The sequence below is a fragment of the Rhincodon typus genome, chromosome 22, assembly GCF_021869965.1.
Source record: "Rhincodon typus isolate 14 chromosome 22, sRhiTyp1.1, whole genome shotgun sequence".
Taxonomy (NCBI): Eukaryota; Metazoa; Chordata; class Chondrichthyes; order Orectolobiformes; family Rhincodontidae; genus Rhincodon; species Rhincodon typus.
Genome location: NC_063353.1, coordinates 30,019,799 through 30,041,197, shown reverse-complemented (window position 1 = coordinate 30,041,197; position 21,399 = coordinate 30,019,799). Strand labels below are relative to the sequence as shown.

General features: G+C 38.4%; 1 protein-coding gene across 5 annotated transcripts in view; it reads right to left on the bottom strand.

Annotated features, from left to right (window-relative positions):
* The window catches only part of kmt2e (lysine (K)-specific methyltransferase 2E), a 98,293-nt gene that overhangs the window by 68,732 nt on the left and 8,162 nt on the right, over positions 1-21,399 (bottom strand). For all 5 annotated transcript variants that reach the window (XM_048610458.1, XM_048610461.1, XM_048610460.1 and 2 more), the window contains exon 2: positions 11,348-11,532. In XM_048610458.1, the coding sequence (XP_048466415.1) occupies positions 11,348-11,439 (92 nt within the window). In that variant the 5' untranslated portion in view covers positions 11,440-11,532. The remainder of the gene's footprint in view (positions 1-11,347; positions 11,533-21,399) is intronic.

Genomic DNA, 21,399 nt, shown 5'->3' with positions numbered 1-21,399 from the left:
TAGCTCTGGGCGAGCTACTGGGGTTAAAGATTGGCAAGTATCCTGGCCCCCATGGAATGCATCTAAGAGTACTAAAAGAGATGGCGGGAAATATCAAATGCGCTCAAGGTAATTCACCAAAATTCACTGACTCTGGGGTGGTTCCAGCAGATTGGAAAACAACAAATATGACACCGCTGTTTTAAAAAAAGGTGGGTGACTATAGGTCCAGTAGCTTAACTTCTGTAGTGGGAAAATGCTTGAAACTATAATCAAAGAAGAAATGGCAAAGATTGAAATTGTCCATCCGGCAGACACCGTACGAGTTCATGAAAGACAAGTCATGTTTAACTGATTTACTGGAATTTTTTGAGGACATTACGAGCGTGGTGGACAACAGGGAACTGCTGGATGTGCCGTATCTGGATTTCCAGAAGGTATTCAACAAGGTGTCACACAAAAGGCTGTTGCATAAGATAAAAGGTGTGCTGCATTATGGGTAATGTATTAGAATGGATAGAAGATTGGTTAACTAACAGGAAACAAACAGTATAGATAAATGGGCGTTTTTTTGGTTGGCAATCAGTGGCTAGTAGTGTGCCTCAGGGATTAGCGTTAGAACTCTAAATGTTTACAATATATGATTTAAAGTTGGGGACCAAGAGTGGTGTGTCAAAGTTCCCAGATAACACTAAGATGTATTGTACAGCAAAGTGTGCAGAGGACTCAAAGTCTGCAGAGGGATATGGGTATGTTAAGTAAGTGGGCAAGGGTCTGGCAGATGGAGTACAATACTGGTAAATATGAGGTCATTCATTTTCGTAGGAACAACAAAAAAATGGACAATTATTTAAATTGTGAAAAACTGCAGCATGCTGCTCTGCAGTGAGACCTGGGTGTCCTTGTGCAGAAATCATAAAATGGTAGTTTGCAGGTGCAACAGGTAATTAAGAAGGCAAATGGAATATTGTCCTTCACTGCTAGACGGTTGGAGTTTAAAAACAGAGAGGCCATGCCGTAGCTCTCTTGGGTGCTGGTGAGGCCACATCCGGAGTACTGTGTACAGTTTTGGTCTCCTTAATTGAGAAATGATGTACCGGTACTGGAAGGGGTGCACTGGAGGCTCACTGGGATTATTCTGGAGTTGGGAGGGTTGGCTTATAAAGAGAGATTGTTTAGACTGGGACTATACTCATTCGAATTTAGAAGAATGAGGGGGGATCTTATAAAAACAAGAAATTACAAAAGGAATAGATAAGGGATAACCAGGAAGGTTGTTTCCACTGGTGAGACTAGAACTAGGGGGCATAGCCTCAAAATAAGGAGGAGCAGATTTAAGACTGGGTTGAGGAGAAACTTCTTCATCCAAAAGGGTTGTGAATCTGCGGAATTCCCTGCCAATGAAGCAGTTGAGGCTACCTCACTGAATGTTTTTAAGGCAAAGATAGATACAATTTTTGAACAGTGAAGTAATTAAGGGTGATGGTGAGCGGGTGGGTAAGTAGAGCTGAGCCCACGAAAAGATCAGCCATGATCTTATTGAATGGCAGAGCTGGCTTGACAGGCCAGATGGCCTAATCCTGCTCCTGTTTCTTATGTTGTTTTAATGTAACATACTGCCTTCTGATCCAGCCTCCATTCCTGCCAACTATTGTTGCTGGCTGGCCCCAATACTTCTATAACTCTACACGCCTCAAAATGCCATTTGCAAGTTTGTCAAATGGACAAAAAGAATGAGGGCAGGAATGTAGGGAGGTAGTAATTTTTAAAATAATGATCATGCTGGTTGGTCAACATGACATTTGGCAAGTTGCCACAAAAATTACTAAATAAAATAGAGCTCACAGGAGGTAACATATTAGTATGGATAGAGGATTGGTTATCTAACAGAAAGCAGAGTAGACATGAATATTTTTTAACAGGTTGATAAGATACAACAAGGGCCACCAAGAGATCAGTGTTAGGATCTCAAATATTTGCAAGCTATATTAATGATTTTTAACACAGGTGTGACATTGCACACTGGTGTGCCATGAAAACTGTTCAAATGTGCCATGAAATATTGTACAAAACTAACAAAATTCAATGTAAAATAAATGTAAATTAGTAATATATTTGATCCTTCTTTAGCTTGTTGTATGCACTATGTTGCAAACCGATCTAGTAAGAACATTACCATATTAAATACAAGTGAGTGTAACATTTATGAGCGATCAAATCAGTTGAAAAAAAGAGTCTGTCATGGAATGGTTTGTCTCATTGAAGTGTGCTGTGTTAACAAAAAGGTTGGAAACTATTTATCTGTATCAGTGGTTCAGATGAAGAGACTGAACATATGGTTGCTAAATTTGCTGATGACAAAGAAAATATGTAGGAATGGAAAATGTGAGGAGGATATAAGGTGTCTGCAAGGAGAAAGTGTGTAAAACGCAAGGTACAGATGGATCTGGATGTCCTGGTACATGAATCACAGTCACTATGCAAACACAACAAATGATTAGAAAGGAAATGGGGTGTTGGCATTTATTGTAAAGGAAATATCAAAGTGAAGATATTTTACTAGTTTAGATGTGGTCTCACCAGTGCCCCATATTAAGTTCAGTTTTAGTCACCTTATTTAAGGAGAGATATAAATGAAATAGAAACAGGGCAAAGAAGGTTCACTTAACTGATTCCTAAGATAAGGTATATATTTCGAGAGCAAAGGATGGACAGGCTGGGGCAGTTTTTGTTGAAGTTTAGGAGAATGAGGTGTGATCATACTGAAACACGCAAAATCTTGAGCATGCTTGACAGACTGGATGCTGAAAGGGTGTTTCCGCTTGTTGGCACACTAGAACGAGGAGACAGTTTAAAAATGAAGGGTCCCCCATTAAAATGGAGATGAATTTTTCTCCCAAATAGAGACGCAGGTTGAAAGGCGAGGTAGATCACTATACTGGAACAGGAAGTCTGTGACGCTGAAACCAGCACCAAACCTGCCTTGGAGGTCACAAGGTGTGGAGCTGGATGAACACAGCAGGCCAAGGGTCCAGACCTGAAACATCAGCTTTCCTGCTCCTCTGATGCTGCCTGGCCTGCAGTGTTCATCCAGCTCCACACCTTGTTATCTCAAACTCCAGCATCGGCAGTTCCTACTATCTCTGCCTTGGAGGTCTCTATTTCTTGACAACATTCCGATTTATAATTAAATTTATCTATTCTAAACGTTATTAGGACAATTTTCTGGCCACATTTGGGTGTGAAAAGAGAAGCTTCGGTTTATTGCCTCAGCTGTCTTGCTCAATAAGGCTGTGCTTCTTACTTACACTTAATTACTCTTTCCCAAGCCTCTACTGTTTTCTCCTTCTACTCCTCATTCCAAGACAGCAGTCACCACCAGCTTCTCAAGGGCAACAGGAAGCGGGCAATAAATACTGGTCAAGCCAGCAATGTTCACATCGATGAACGGATTAAAGAAAGTCCGCTCCCAAGGCTCGCTTGTCACATTCTTATTACCTTGGAATCAATTCTCAATCCTAACTATTTTCTGAGGTAGCAAACTGCAGGAAGTTACGCAAAAAACTTTAAAATGATCCCCAGTTGGGAAAGTAAGTAAATCATTATTCCACTGATTACTATTCTCAATGGCAATCTGCTCAAGTTTTGGCATCCGACACTTTGGGAACTCACCTCCAGTAGCTCCACTGCGAGAAATCACTCACCTTTGCCACAACCCAGTACCCTCATATTTCACTTCCATTCTTAAACTACTCAGATTATGAAACATCACTCCCAATCTCCAATAATTCCAATACCCAGGGATCTACACCTTTGAAGTGTACAGTTTATTCTTTCCACATTCCACTTTCTTATCACTCCCAATATTCCCATATCCTAATAACCAACTTCCAGACAGTATCAAATTATAGCATGTGCTCCACTACATCTGTACAACTATATTTTTGTAACCCATTTTGATGATCTTCCTGTATATCCACATGAAAAATAACACCAGTAAGAAATCATCTCTGATAATGTATCAAAGGTTATACAGTCCAACAAATCTTCCCAGTCATCCTTAGCACTATCACAGAAAATCCAATTATACGGAGTTGCTTCTCACAAAATTTAGCATCTGTAGTATTATTAATTTCACTCTAAGTGTTAAACAGGAAATGAATTCAACAAATTAACTCTGGTCTTCCTGATCATTCACTTCATTAACACCACAAAGGTAGGATTTAAAAAGTACACACGAACTATGTGTACACTGTATTGAGGTGACAACAGCTTAAATCAAAAACTGACTAGCTTTCCCATTACAACACAAATCTTAAAAACAGTAATTGGTACATTAATTATTCTCGAGCACCATTTAAAATCTGGCTGTAGGAAAAGCCTAATTAGAATGATCTCAAACATGATGTTATTACCTCAGGTCTGAGATGATGAGGAATGTCTTTAATTAGGTATGCCAGCAGACAGCCTTTAGATACTAAGACGCTCGTTGCAGAATTTATTCCTTAATCTCTCTACTTAGAGTCATAGAGTCAGAGATATACAGCACAGAAACTGACCCTTCGGTCCACCTCGTCCATACTAACTAGATATCCTATGTAAATTTAGTCACATTTGCCAGCATTTGGCCCATATCCTTCTAAGCGCTTCCTATTCATATACCCATCCAGATGTTTTTTAAAATGTACCAGCCTCTACCACTTTCTCTGGTAGCTCACTCTATGTACGCACCATCCTCTGCATGAAAATGTTGCCCATTAGGTCCCTTTTTTATTTTTCCCCTTTCACCTTAAACCCATGCCCTCTATTTTGGACTCCCCACCCTGGGGAAAACACCTTGTCTATTTACCCTACCCATTACCCTCATGATTTTATAAACCTCTATAAGATCACCCCTTAGCCTCTGACACTCCAGGGAAATTAGCCCCAGCCTATCCAGCCTCTACCTAAAGCTCAAACCCTCCAACCCTGGCAACGTCCTCATGAATCTTTTCCAAACCCTTCCTAGTTTCACAACAACCTTCCTATAGGAAGGAGACCAGAATTGCACGCTATACTCCCAAAGGGTCCAACTTCTCCTTTCTACTTAAAACCTACCACATTTGTTTCAAAATCCTTTCATGTGGCTCTGTCACATTTTGTTTGCTATTATATTTATGAAGATTATTAGAAGGTTTTATTGTAATAAAGACACCACAGAAATGCAAGTAGTTTTGTTGAAGACTTCAGAGTTCAGATCAAGCAGATTAGTTTGTAGAGGGCACAACATCCTGTCTTCAAATTTACAAACTTGTACTGTGGATTATGCACAAAGGTAGGAAGGTGAGTTGTGAAGAGGACATAAAGAGTCTACAAAGGGTTATAGGTAGGTTAAGTGAGGAAGAAAAGCTCTGGCAAATGGAGTACAATGTGGAAAAGTGTGAAATTGACTAGTCTGGCAGAAAGAATGAAAAAGCATTTTACCTAAATGTTGACAGGTTGCAGAGCTCTAAGATGCAGAAAGATCTAGGTGTGTTAGTGCATGAGTCTCAGAAGGTCAGTACACAGGTACAGCAAGCAATCAGGAAAGCTAATAGAATGTTATAGTTTATTATGAGAGGAATTTAAATGTAAGATTAGGAAGCTTATGCTTTAGTTATACATTAGTGAGACTGCATCTGGGGCACTGGTCACTGTGCTTCCGGATGGATGTCAATGCATTGGAAGCAGTTCTGAGAAGATTTACTAAACTAATACCTGGAATGAGCAGAGCGCCTTACAAGGAAAGGCTAGACATGCTAAGCCTGCATCCTCTGGGGTTCAGAAGAGTCAGAGTTGACTTAACTGAAACATACAACATCCTGAGGGAACTTGACCAGGTAGTTGTGGGAGGATGTAGAAGTAGCAGTCATAGTTTAAAAATAGGAAGATGCCAATTTATAACAGAGATTAGGAATCTTTTTCTTCTCCTCTCAGAAGGAACAGTCTTTGGAATTCTCTTCCTCAAAAGGGCAATGAATGCAAAATCTTTAAATATTTTTAAAGCAGGGTTAGATAAGATACTTGAATACTTACACTTCTTACTTACACTTAATTACACTTTCGCAAGCCTCTACTGTTGAGGCTTATAGTAATGTTTCCAGAAGTAACATTTTACAAGAGCTATTTGACTTGAGCAGATTGCCATTGAGAATAGCAATTCAGTGGAATAATAATTTACCTACTTTCCCTACTGGGGTTAAAGATTACTGGGGATATGCAGGAATGTAGAGTTGACGTTAAAATCAAATCAGCCATTATCTTATTGAATGGTGGAGCAAGCTCAAAAGGGCTGAGTGGCCTACTTTTGTTTATTATTCGTATGTTCTTAAACCAGGGTGGAAGTGGTTGGCTCAAGTACAGCTCATTACTCTCCTTGGGTCACAATTTTCATAGAGTTGAAACAAAATCTTAGCAACTTACCGCAATTTTCAAACACCTCCAAAGATTGCAGCAAAGCAATCAATTCAGTTTATCGCCTCAAGCTAACCACCACTACCCCCCTCTAACAAAATAACATATCTAAAAGTATGGGTCTTGAGCACGATATTTAGTGGAGTGATCAAAAATTCAAAGTCAAGTACCAGAAGTTCAATTAAATGTGGTAACCCATTAAATCAATGTTGTAAATAGCTCTTGTAAAATGTTATTTTTGGAAATATTACTATAAAATGTGAATCTGTTTTTAAAGACTCATCAAGGAAACAGTTGCTTTCCTGCCTCAACCATGCCTTTGAACTGATGTTCTATGCAGCAACAAACTTTATAATTATTCACAAGAAAGGATCAACATCAAATCAAAACACCTGATCCACCTAGTTGATGCCATCCAACAGTAAATGGCACTTTCTACGCTGATCTGTCATGTGCTACAGTGATTTCTTTACTACCCAAACAACTGTCACAAATTCAATGAAAGCAGACACGCAAACAGAACTGGACAATGGATTGGGGAATCTCTTAATTATCTATTAAGAAGATAATAGCAGTAGCTCTGCTACAGCACACACTACAATAATGCTGATAACTCATTTTTGCTCTACAGCTTCAAATGGCTCTTTGGTTATTAACATTTAAGAGTTACAGAGGCTGAGGGATGACTTTATAGATGTTTATAAAAACAGGAGGGGCATGAATAGGGTGAATAGTCAAGATTTTCCCAAGGGTAGGAGTGTCCAAAACTAGAGCGTATAGACTTAAGGTAAGAGGGGAAAGATTTAAAAGGGACCTAAAGGGCAATTTTTTCATGCAAAGGGTGGTGCGTATTTTGAATGAGTTACCAGACGAAGTGGAGGAGGCTGGTACAATTACAACATTTAAAAGGCATGTGGATGGGTATATGAATAGGGAAAGTTTAGAGGGATATGGCCCAAATGCTGGCAAATGGCACCAGATTAATTTAGGATACCTGGTTGGCATGGGTGAGTTGGACCAAAGGATCTGTTTCATTTTCATGCTGTACATTTACATGACAAAAAATACTCAACTGAATAAAATCATTATTTTGTAAAGGGTACAGCAAAATCATTATAAATTTAGTTCTCTCATTAACGGCAACTTTTGTGCCAGTGGTGGTGAAAGGGACTCGTGTCTGCCTACCAGACCCATTGTGGAGCACTTAACAAAAAGGACTGTAAAGTTGAACACTTTTTCTTTATTTCTTTATTTTTCTACCTTCATATTTTATGTTTTGGCTTATTTTTCTGTGTTTTAAGGTGGCACCGGGAAGTGGCAACATTATTCAAAACATTTCACTGTATTTCTAACAAGAAATTTTTTTTTGGTTTTCCCGTGCTCTGTGGCGTAACAATAAATAAGTCAAATCAGAAATCGTAATATTACAATAAAGCATATTTAATTTCAAGATCACATCACTAGCTGTGAACTTCAAAATAGTGCATCTGAAAAATAGCTGATTAAAGTGTTTGAATTATAATATTAGAAGAATGGGATAATTTCAATAGGGCTTGAATAGCTTAACAATGTAACAACAGGAACCATATCCTATTTAACAATATTTTTACTCCAAACAAAATCAATGCATACATTCTTTATTTTTAATTTTATTATTTTAATTTAATGGTTTATTATGGTACACAAAAGGATGAGTAAGGGATAAAACAACAGTTTTTTTACTCAAAATGCTATGTTCATCTGAATCTATTTTTACACCATCACTCAGCTCTCAACATCAGGATTTGTCATACACCTTATATAAGCTACACTACAGTTCCAATTTCAGACTTCACCATTAAGTAATCACTGCTAGAGTTATCAGGAGTAATACAGAATAATGCCACTGAAAGTTCTCTGTCATCTTAAGCATCAGAAACATTGTTTTGATAACTGGACATAATTCAAAAACAGGTGGGTTTGGGTCAGATGGGAGCTTACAGTTTTTAGGAATGTTAGCACCTAATTCAACCCAACCACTTAAAGTTTTAATGGAGATGACAGCATGTGAATGATGACTGCCAACCTTCTCCCAGGAGATAGGTAGCCTCATTAAAATATTTAAATGAGTTTGTGTCTCAAATATTATTTTTTCTCTTTTAACACTGGTTGGCCTGGTTTTTTCAAGCAACGGGAAACCCAGTAGTTAAAAGAAGAAAAGGGCCACTGCAGAAAGAAGTAGGTTTACAGTACTGTTTCCAAGTCAGGAAAAATAGGAAACCTTCCTCCTGGGATTTATAAGGAAACCTGTTTTCCACTGCAGGACATTCAGCACTCATAATCACAACACTCTAAAGCTCCATCTCTGTTTGCAATCTCTCTCTGATCTATATAACTTGACATACTGTACCCATCACACCCTCCACTAACATTCTCCATCACAAAGGGAGGAAACCTACCTGTTCCTGTACTGCATCTTCTTTTGGAGTACTCCCCACCCAAAAAGGAGCCAAAACTATAAATCTGACTGGCTTCTGATTTACCAGTTTTTCTAAATTACAGTTCTGCAGTATTTGAGGAAGCCCAGCTTCCGAACCAAATATTTGCCCCCTTCCACCCCATTAAACATCGCCTAGGCATCTTAGACAGTAAATACTGCAGTCTCTAAACCTAGGAGAGCATGGGAAATTCAATAGAAGAAGAAAGGTCATTTATAATGTTTTTAGTGTTATCAGGAAACCAAGAGAAAAGAACCTTAACACGAGCTAAGGGTTATCGTATTTCTCAGTGGGTAAATTGATTACCAGAGAAATTCCAGCTTTAATCTCATCCAAATCAAATTAACTTTTATCAACATTTCCTTGAAAGAAAAAGGACACCCAAGACTATGGTTTAAATGACACAGAAAAGTAGGGCTTAGAAGAAAGGTTGGACCAATGAAAAAGGGCAGGTTCATAATACTGCCATTAAGTAGAATGCAGAAAGTGCAAAGGAGATCTGAGAGAAGTATAAAATAGAGTTTTAAAAAAAACAGCAAGTGATCTAAAGTGGGCCGCAAAATTCTGCGTGAAAGGACAGTCAAGTAAAAGGGTGATGGAGATTAGGGGGCCAAGGCAACATTGCTGAGGTACTGAGGTCCTCACACGAACACATCGCAATGTCAAACTGGGGCAACTGGATAAAAGAAAATAAGGATACACTTAAAAGGCTGGTGGCTTTCCAAGTAGCAAAACTTTTTGGTTCAGGTGCGAGATGTGAAAGCTTGCTGTAGGAATGGTGGAAATAACGGAGCCTCCGACATTAGACTGATATCAAGACTTTGGAAAGGTTACACAGATATTGACTTTTAATGTGGAGAGACCTGGGAAAATGGCATTGTTTCTCTTACAATAGAGAAACTTTACAGGAAAATGTAACAATGCTCAAAATTCTGATATATTTTGATAAATAAGGATAAACAGCTTCCAAAGTATTAGATTTTAGAAAGAAGCTAGTGATATTTTCGTGAAGATCAACACAACTTTTATTTTCAACCTAAAGCCAATTATTCATAGTAAAGCCACTTCAGAACAACAGGAAATTTCCTGCATACACAAGATGTATCAGAATTATATACATTTGGAAAGAACAGCTTTACAATTTGACACACCCAAAGGCAGAGGAAATTGCTTCTCATTTCGATTATCATATCTTTCAAACAGAAAATGAAGAGACACTCAAAGTTATGAAATTTGCAAACCAAATGATTAAATTTCCAATAAGTTCAGCCAATGGTAGAACATTCAAGCAAGTCTGTCCACACAAATACCAAGTCATGAAGGAAACATTGCAGTTTTATGCAATTAAAACTGCAATAATGTTGATTGGAATGATAGAATTATAAATCTGTTTTTGATCAATGACCTACGAAATGATTGGAATGGAATAATAGAGTAATAACAACATTGATCCTTTCTTCCCTTTGTTGCCAGCATATACATGATTGAAACACTTGCCCTCCTGTCGCATGACACTGACACCTATGATATGAATACAGCATAAATTTCCAAAGGCAGAACTGACGCAACAGCAAGCAGAATTTAACCTGACTCTACATTCAACATATAGTACATTTTCATTTCAAATATTACACCAAAATGATGAGATACATTAAAAGAGGTTAAACAGAGAAAACAAAAATTCTTCTGCCATAAAATCTTCAACAGGCAATCGTTGTGCAATTCTTCTGCACAGTGGTATTCACAACCGAGCAAACAAGACATTAAAGTATCTAAATATTTATCTGAAAAATAATGCATTCTTAAATCTTATTAAATAGTTTAAATCTAAGGGAATAGAAGATTCAAGTTAAAGCTCGAAAAGAATGTGATAAAAATCAATGGGAGGGATTTCGATTGGCAGATATTTAGAAAGACAGTTTTCCTGATTCATCAGAGCTCTGTGTGACCAATAGATCAATGGACAAAACTCGCTCTCAAAATGTATTCAATTTTAACCCATCACCAGTAAAAATGACGCATATGAGGACTTATTATGCAATTGAGGACTTTACATTAGACAGAGTTAACTTATCAGCTTGGGTCCGTCCATATCTGAAGGGAAATTTTTCTCAGCTGTCCTCAAGAGTCAGGTGGAGCAGAAATGCTTCCTCCAGACTCATATTCAACCTCACCCCAAAATGCTTCTAACCACTAAGTGAACGTGAGATCAGTTGATAGGAGTCACCAACAGAGAAAATATCTGGCATAGAACTGACCTGTTGATTAAATCATTTAAATCCATCTCTTGCAGAGGCTTTTCTAAAGAAAGTCAACTAGCTTTGCACAGAACAAAATGCATTTCTATAATCCAATCAAGAAGAAATTGTAGGTTGATAATACTATTTTAAAATGGACATTATAGTAGAATGTATCAGTCTTAAAATTTAATACAAAGTATATACCATTAAATTGCTTACTCTGAGCCTGCAGCCATTTCCAAATATGAAGTCTCCGTTGTGTCGAACCCAATTGGGATCACAATGCTCATGACGTTCGCTGCTGATAACATCGACTTCTATGGAGTCCTATACATTGGCATCCAAAACACTGGGGCATGCCAGCCACAGTGCTCATTGCAAACATCTAAGTGCATTCACAAAGCCTGCAAATAACCATAAAAGTACATTAAACTGAATACCATTTATACCATTAACTTACAGTCTACCCATAGATCATAAGACAAATGATTATCTTCATACCCCATTAATAACACAAAACATTGTTAATTGCATAATACTTTGTAAAAATGGAGGCAACGCATTAACCTTTCATTCATGGGACCTAATTAACAACAGCTCAGGCCAACGGCATGAAAATCTTTCTACATTTAATGATAATTACAAAATCACTGGTATAGGTCTGACTTCACAGGGTTTATTGGGGTTGCAATTAAAAGGTACTTGTGACAATAAAATGTGACTCAAGTTGGGGCACAGCATATTGTTCCTGTGCAAAAAGGGAAAACACCAGTATCAGTGGAGCAAAGTTGTTTGTACGCTATTCCAAAATGTGCTTAATTCTCAGACTTAGAAGCATACTGTTCTACATCAGTGTGGTACAGAACTTGAATATTTTTGAAAAATGACATTTTGTTGAAGCTTTTCAATCCTGTATTCATGAGGACAACATGCAAGAATACCAATTTACAGGGGAAAGACTAAGATTTATACTGCATGAGAACAGAATGCTGACTGGTTGGCAAGTGGACTCTAATTGGTACAGGTATTGGCAGATCATATGTACTCAAATGGAACAAGTTCCAATCTTGCATACAATTATTTACAACAAATTTCCTTGCTTTCCCAAGATAAAGTCAAGTCGCAATACATACTCAAATTAACAATAAACAACATTTTTTGAATTAAAACAGAGTATGCTAGGTTGTTAAAAGTACGGGATGTCTTCTAACAATGAAATCTGAATTACGACTTTTGATATGTTGGTGCACATCTATGAAAATAGTACGCAATTTTCCAAAGTTTTATACTTGACTTATTCTTGAGAAATCATATTTTATAATGGCAGCATATAGAAATTTGCTATCTGAAATCACTATCTCCTGCATTCAAATTTTCTGAAACATGGGAAAAAAAGTTGTCCCAAAGTTTTTAAATACTTTTTATTTGCTAAATTCTATCCTGTACATGCTCATTCCAGGTTATGAACAGGAAACACTGCTGAGACTTTGCACTCACTCAATTTTGAGCTTAAAAAACCAAATCTTTGAATCAGGGCTTGATCTGACATGCCACCTATGAGAACCACAGATTCATTAGTGATTCATTATAAATGGTCATCCAGCACACACTATTTGCAATTTTTATTTGGGGCATCATATTTGAAAAAAAAAGAACCCAATTTGACCCAGGAGCCAGCAGAACTGCTGCCAATACAACGCAGAAGAGTTGGTTGTTAACTTCTGCCTTTAGTTTCCAACAATGTACATCTTTGATAATTGTGGAGGATGAGTTAATCTGAATACAACAAAGTAGGCCTGCACCTGTGGTCTAAAGAAACCTGTCATACACAAATCACATTACTGAGATCTTGTGGTGCAGCGGTGTTCTTATCTGATTATTTGTCCTCATAGTGCCCTATTTCTCTCAGTCAGAGGTTAAGCAAGAGGAAGGATAGGTGAGAACAAACATAGGATGAGTCAGTAAAGACAGAGAGGGTTGGGTGCTTGGGACAGGAGCTGGAGGCAAATGAAGGGAGGGTAGACTGGGACAAGAGGGCTGATTCGGTTGAGGGGGGGTGCGTGGAGGGAGTGGGGGGGACAGAAAGAGAGAGAGGAGAGAGAAAATACCAAAGCGATAAAAGGGAAAGAGAAAGCATCCAAGTAATCTATAATTAAAATCATTATTTTGAATGCTAAATTTTTGTATTGCATTATTCCTCTTCGTAATGCCCCATTTGTATACTGGACTTTATATTTAAGTTCATTATTTAAAAATAGGTATCTTATTGCAGGATGGTAAATTTCAAATCTGTCATAAAATGCAGAATTCTAACTGAGACCAGTGGATACAGGAGAGTCCTTATTATAGGAGATTTCATTTACTGCTGCAAGCAATAGCATTCCAGTCTGAAATCATTTTCTCAGGCTCTTTTAAACAGAAGCTTTATAACATGAATACAAATGAGCACTCTGAAAACAATAGATCTTATAAGGTCTCTAACCCTAACTGTGTCAATTCCCAGGAGTCTCAAACAGCAAACGAAAATTACACTCAACTCTCAAAAGACCAATGATTTTTCCCGAGGGAAAACTTTGCAATGTTTGGCGACCTTCAGGCTTCATACAAATATTTAATAAAATTTGCCTTGCTGCCCAAAGCCAAATGAATATATTTTGTACAGTTCAAAATTACAGACTGGACTGAGTTATCAGTCTCAATCCAGAGCACTAAACACGCAACACAAGAACGTCCTTCAACTCAGAGAATGAAGAGCTAGGTCTAAAATATACTTCTGGCAAGAAGTGAACACAGCAAAAAGTGGGGAATTCTGTCTTATAATTCAGCACCGAGAGATGAAAACCAATCTTGCAGTTGGCACATCTCTTTGTAAGGTATCTGTCTGGAACTTAGATTAAGCAGTTGGCAGCAAGTAAACCTGATACATAGGTCTGGATATCTAGAGTAACCAAGTAAATTACAAACTTTTCTAAAAACTGCTTTAGTTACCAAAGCAGATGTCAAAACAGCTGATAGAGAGAGAAGTTGCTGAAAGCCATTAGTTAATTCATAAATGTGTTCACCTATCCGCTTAATTGATTTTCAGAGTGGCATGTAGATATTAGCGAGCTTCAGCACCTTCAACTGGTGCAGTCACTTTGATGAGTCTGCCCAAACTGTGGACAGAATTGATTGCTGATCTGTTATTCAGGGAAGATTTACCAGATAACTGGAATATACAGTTTGTCTTATGAGGAAAAGGTTGGACAGGTTAGGTTTGTATCTGCTGGAGTTCAGAAAAGTCAGGATGACTTGACTGAACATAAAAGATCCTGAGATAACAAGGTGTAGAGCTGGATGAACACAGCAGGCCAAGCAGCATCAGAGGAGCAGGAAGGCTGACGTTTCCGGCCTAGACCCTTCTTCAGGTCTAGGCCCGAAACATCAGCCTTCCTGCTCGACCTGCTGTGTTCATCCAGCTCTACACCTCGTTATCTCAGATTCTCCAGCATCTGCAGTTCCTACTATCTCTGATACAAGATCCTGAGCGGTCTTAACAGAGTATTTTTGTAGAGGATGTTTCCTTTCATGGGAGAATCACGAACTCGGGATCACTGTTTAAAAATGAGAGGTTGGCCATTTACAACAGAGACGAAGAAACATTTTTCTCCCCCCACAGAGGGTCATGAAAAGGTGGGTCGAAGCAGAGTAAAAGAGGCTGAAATTTTTATAAGGCAGGGATGAACAGATTTTTGGTAAGCAAGTTTCTGAAATGTTACCAGAAATGCAGATTTCAGGTAACAATCAGATCAACCATGGTCTTAGTAGGTGGTAGGGCAGCCTTGAGAGCTGAATGGCTTACATTTGCTTCCTATTTGTTTGTTATCACTATACTTGTCAAATTTTAAGTTGTGCTGTTCATCATGCCCTTTACCTCTTTCCACTAGTGGTAACTTAAATCTGCACTCATCGGTTGGTTAAGGACCACCCTCTGCGCAAGTAAAACAGAAATGGAATCTTTCAAAGTGATTGCAATGTAACTTGCAATGACAGAAGAGTCCATCGTTTATGGCAGATAATGCAATCTATTACAAAAGCCAAGCAAGTTCAAATACTCCCCAAAACTTCTGATAGTTGATCAGCCTGGTTAAGTGCAGTATAGACTGCATACTAGAGTCAGATTCAACTCTAAATAATTCCACTTACCAATGCTTTAACAGATGGTTGGAGAAACTGCTTAAATTAATCACTGCTTTACATTAATGAAAGTGGAATGTCTCTCTCCTCCACCTCCCCTCCCCCGACCCCCGTATTAATCTCCAGCACACTTGGGGTCATCGTGCCTTAGCAAAGTCATCTGAACTTGAGAAATAGGATAGGGATTACCTTGATAAATCGGAACATCTGGATTTCAATGCTGTTTAAGACCAACCAACTATTTCAACACAAATTATTTATCTGTTAACTAGAGAGGTTTCAGAACATCCAGAAAATGTGAAATTGCTTCACTGACTCAGTACAGACAGTAAGAAATCCTAAATCACTCAGCCTCTTGTTATCCATATTTTTGACTGCTGTCATGGCAAATACCGGCTGGAGACACTTTCAGAGTTAAATTCCTCTGACAAGTATTTGTACAAATGGCTTACCACTGATCTTAGGAAGTGTCAATAGCAAACCACAAGTATACATGTATTTCAGTTATACAGTTCAACAATAAATGTAAATTTTTACTAGGGGTGATTTAAATAATTTGTAATTTAAAATTTTTGAATGCTGTAAACGTAACATTGCAATTGTTAAAATCTGAGGTGACTCAAGAGTACATTATCATTGAGTACATTTAAGACTGAGATAGATAGGTTCTTGATTATCAAGGGGATCAAGGGTTACGGGGAGAAAGTGGGAGAATGGGGTTGAGGAACTTGTCAGCCATGATTGAATGGCGGAGCAGACTCGATGGGCCATATGGCCTAATTTCTGTCCTATGTCTTACGGTCCTAAGAATTAACTATTCAAATATTCACCTCGTCAGTTTCCACCCTGTAAACTTGAGTCTGCCCAAAGCCTTTCTGCCAAATTCTTCCTCCACATCAAGTTCCATTCACTACTAATTCTGTCTTTACCAACCTACACAACTACCTGATCCATCATCAGTTCCAACTGTAAAGTTTTCCTAGACATATTTATGCCTCTTTATGGCCTCACAAACCTGTCATGCAGATACATGTCTCTAGCTTGATTATCCCCATAACTTTCAGTTATTTTGACCTCTAATATAGCTACCACTCTCTCTCTGGGGCATGTGCCACCACACCTTCAAACAAAAGCCTATGTCCTGACCATTCTAGAATTCATCTACAATGTTACTCTTCTCCTTAAAAAAATGTATCCTTCATCAAACTTCTGCTTGCCCCTCCTACTGTGTCATTGTTTGGCTGAATATCTTGTTTGATCTGATTGTACTTTCATGATAGGCCTTGGATATTTTCCATGTTAAAGTCAGAATATAGAAACTTTCATAATTTTATCCTGAATTCAGTTGTAAGAATGCAGATCGTGCAAGCATGAGTTGATTGAGGCAAATATCAGGTGCATTTTAGGAGAAGATGAGGGAGAAAAGCATAGGTATACGGTGGGGTGAAATGAACTAATGTGGGAGGAGGCTGGTGTGAAACATAAACATTTGCTGATAAAACATACACTAGCAAACATCTGCAATTTTTTAAAGGAAGAAATCACCTAGATTATAGATAATCTTTATTATTTCTTCCCCACCTCAAATTTCATTATATACTGTTAGGATACTTCATAATCCAAACTCCAAAAATATCTTTGTACTGCACTGGCAGGACATCACCACTTTCCCCATTTATTCACAAGATCCCTCAGAGGAAGATTAATTATCAATATAATGAGCAGTTCTGTGTGTAATGTTATTTCTTGGAGCTGGATCATGATGATAAACACTATCCCATCAATCTAACTGGTTTAAATTTATCTGAGAGTTGAAAGGACAGGTATTAATAATCTGCATAAGCCAGTACCAAAATTTCCTGAATATATTACATGAAAGTATAGACTCATGTCAAATGATTCTCACAGTTTCATCTGCAATGAAATATGTAGTTAAATTTTTAATGTATGCTTTTGGAAATTACACATTTTTAAAAGCCCATCCTACAAGAGTACAAACTTCCACACTGGTATGTAACTACCAAAAAGAACTCTGTCAGAATACTTCCATATTATCACAAACAGCTGCCTTTTCTAAAATGAGATGTGCACAAATTGCTTGATGGAAACTCAAACAATTTAGTCTTCCGCTCCTCTACCATACTACATCCCCACAACCATGTATTGCTACGATCACGTGAGTTTGGAAACTGTCATTAGTGGAAGGAATTTACTGACATAATAGCCAAATATGCAAGCTCATTATATCAATGTATGTTTATCCAGTATATTTAACAGAAAACATTTGCCTGGAAAAATTCAGTTGACATTTTACTTCTGTCGAAACCGCTTTTTCCCCTATCAATCCTCATTTCCCCAAAAATTTATTTATGAAATTTTCAATATTCACTATTTTAATGATTAAAATGCAGATTAAGAAAATAATGAGTAACAATGAAAATTAAATTTTAAACACACAAATTTGTCTAAATATCATCTGTTAGGGTGTACACCTCTCCATCCGGTTCTACAACAATTGTCTGGAATACTGACAACACACGTTGAAATATATCACAATTACACACAAATACACAGCAAAACAATAATAGCAAAATTGCAAATTTTGCAGCTTTGATATTTTCTATTATTATACACAGCTTAACAGAGTACAAAATACAATTAATGTTCAAGATATCCAAGTAACATGGATCAACGTTGTGCATATGGAAAATAATGTCGGCCATTTACTGTAACTGAACCTGTTTCATATTAAAATGCAGATATTTTTGTTATGGCTAATTCTAAGGTTAGTATTCTAAATGTTCTCGTTGTGATAAACATTCACAAAACACAACTTAGCAGCCATACCTTTAGAGGTCTTTGAACTCAAACCAAGACAAGCACAAATCTAGGAAAAATCAAGGGCCAGGCAATACTGTCTAAACAAACATTTTGTTTTATTCACTCGTGGGATGTAGCCATTGGTAGCTGGGCCAGCATCTGTCCATTGCGATCTTAGAGAGGGTGATGGTGCGCCGCCTTCATGAACTGCTACAGTCTACATGCTGGAGGTAGACCCACAAATAGGAACTTGAGTAGGTTATTTAGTCCTGCAAGCCATTCCATAATTCAAGGAGATCACAGCTGATTTACAACACAATTATAGATACCCATATCCATTGACACTCTTGAATAGCAAAAATCTATTCATTTTAATTTTAAATCAACAATTAATCAGAAAAAAATACTGCAGTTTTGTATTTGTGCTACAAACATCTATGCACACAAGCATGGTAAAAGTATTTCCTAATTTCACTGAAGATTTAAGTTTTACTTTTTAGTCAATACGCCAATGTCATTACTCCCCCAATTAGCAGAAAGTCTCTCTCGTTCTCTCTCTCTTCCTCACATCTATTCCCCTTATTATCTCAAATACTTTCAATCAAATAAACTAGACCTTCTAAACTGCTTTGAGCTCTTGTAATCAATGTATAATTCTAGTAAATCGTACTTGCATTTCCTAAAGGCCAATACATCCTCCAAACACTGCTTGTTTGATTTAACCAAATTTTGCACATCCAAAACATACGCTATTAACCTTTTGTATTCCTGTCCTCAGAATATGAAGGCCAGCATTCCATTAGTCTGCTGGATTATTTTCTCTATTTGTTCACGACATTTTAGTGACCAATGAATCTGGATGCCAGAGTCCCTTTGGGTATACAGTGTTTCCAATTTTTCACTACTTACAAAAGAGCTTTGTCCTATTCTTTTAGGTCTGAGCTGATGACCTCACATTTGCCTACATTGAAATCCAATTGCTGTTACTTTGCTCATTCATTTAATCCATCAAAACTCTTGAAATTTTATGTTTGCAGCTACACTGCATACAAACCTGCCTATCTTTGTGTAATTTGCAAATTCAAATACAGTGAAAGGCTGACACAACCTGGAAGGTGGGTTCATAACTAAACTTCTCAGTTGTTCTAAATAGCTCCCTGTGCGCTATGGATCTTTAATTCTAAATTGTTATCTTATTGTTTGTTTTCAAAAGGCTCACTTCTCATCTCATCAGACTGTTCATGGATGTGGGAATCACTTATTAGGCAGCCTTTACTACCAATCCATAACTGCCCAGAAGAAGGGGTGGTGAGCTATTTTCTTGAACTGCTGCAATCCTTGGATTGTAGGATTACTCAGTGCTGCTGGGAGTTCCAGGAATTTGAAGAAGCTACGCTATAATTCCAAGTCAGGAAAATGTGGGGCTTGGAGGGAAACTTGCAGGTGATGTTATCATGCATCTACTGCCCTTGTCCTTTTAGATGGTAGTGGGTGCAGGTTTGGAAAGCGTTGTCAAAGGAGGCTTGCTAAGTTATTGTAGTAAACCTTGTAGACGGTACACAATGCTGCCACAGTGCCTCAGTGGTAAATGAAGTAAATGTTGAAGGTGGAGGGTGGAGTGTCAATTAAATGGGCTTTGTCCTAGATGGTGCCAAGCTTCTTGAGCCGTGTTGCAGAGGCACTCATCAGACCAGTGGAAAGTATTCCATCACACTTCTGACTTGTGCCTTGTAGATACTGGACAGAAACTGGGTACACTGGAGGGGAGTTATTCGGAGCAGAATTCCTAGCCTCTGTCCTGTTCTAGTCGACATAATATTTATATGGATTGTCCAGTTCCGTTTCAGGTCAATGGTAACACCCAGGAGGTTGACAGTAGGGGATTCATCAAGGACAATGCCAGTGAACATTGAAGGGCTTTCAAGAAGGTTTGTAGCTTGGGTTGTGGATGAGGTTGTCAACATGCTCACCAAGCCAGTGGGTTTGGGTGAAAACGTTTCATCACCCTGCTAGGTAACATCGTTGCTGCGCCTCCAGTGAAGCGTCAGTGTTCTGTCCCGCTTGTTATTTATATTCCTCGGGTTTGCTGGGCTGGTTAGTATTACTTCTGGTATTGTTTCTCAGTACCTTGTACACAGGGTCTAATTCAACGTGTCTGTCGATGGAGTTCCGATTGGAATACCAGGCCTCCAGGAATTCCCTGGCGGGTCTCCGTTCGGCTTGTGTGATTATGGACATGTTGTCCCAGTCAAATTCATGTCCCTTGTTGTCCGTGCGTAGTGAGACATAGAACACAGAACAGTATAGCACAGTACAGGCCCTTCGGCCCACAATGTTGTGCCGAACTTTACCCTAATCCTAAGGTCTATCTAACCTCCACTCCTACCTTATACTATCATCCATATGCCTATCTAGTAGCCGCTTAAATGCCCCGAATGAGGCCGACTCAACTACCCTTTCCGGCAATGCATTCCACGCGCCTACCACTCTGAGTAAAGAATCTACCTCTGACATCTCCCCTATATCTACCTCCACTCACTTTAAAACTATGCCCCCTCGTGCTACCTCCACCCTAGGAAAAAGTCTCTGGCTGTCCACTCTATCTATAAGTGAGAATTGGTCATGTCTTTTAGTGGCTAGATGGTGTTCACGTACCCGTATTGTCAATTTTCTTCCGGTTTGGCCTATGTAATGTTTCTCACAGTTCTTGCATGGTATTTTGTATATTACCCCAGTTTTGTTGGTTTTGGATGAGATCTGTTATGTTCACTAGTAGCTGTCGTAGGGTGGTTGTCAGTTTGTGGGCTTCTCTAATACCTAGGGGTCTGAGTAGTCTTGTGATCATCTCTGACATGTCCCCGATGTATAGTAGGGTGATGGGTGATCAGTGAGTCTGGTCAAGTTGTGTCTTCCTGTTGTGGTCTATCTCAGAGGTAACAGTGGATTGTGCTTTTCAGGTATCCATTCCTTTTGAAGACTCTGTAGGGGTGCTCCTGTTCTGCAATGTGTTGTGGCTCATTTAAATAGTGTCCTGATGCAGCTCGACTTGTGGGCGTTGGAGTGGTTGCTAGTGTAATTGAGTAACTGGTCCGGATGTGTGATCTTTTTATATACGCTGGTCTGGAGTTTGCCGTTGATTTTGCATTCTACCATTATGCCCATCCTGGGCAGTTGGTTGTTGTTCTCTTCTTCTTTCGTGAATTTTATCCAGTAAGGATGTTGCTTGTGTCGGTGGGTTTCTTCTAGTTTTGTGTGCTTAATAATCACAAAGGTCT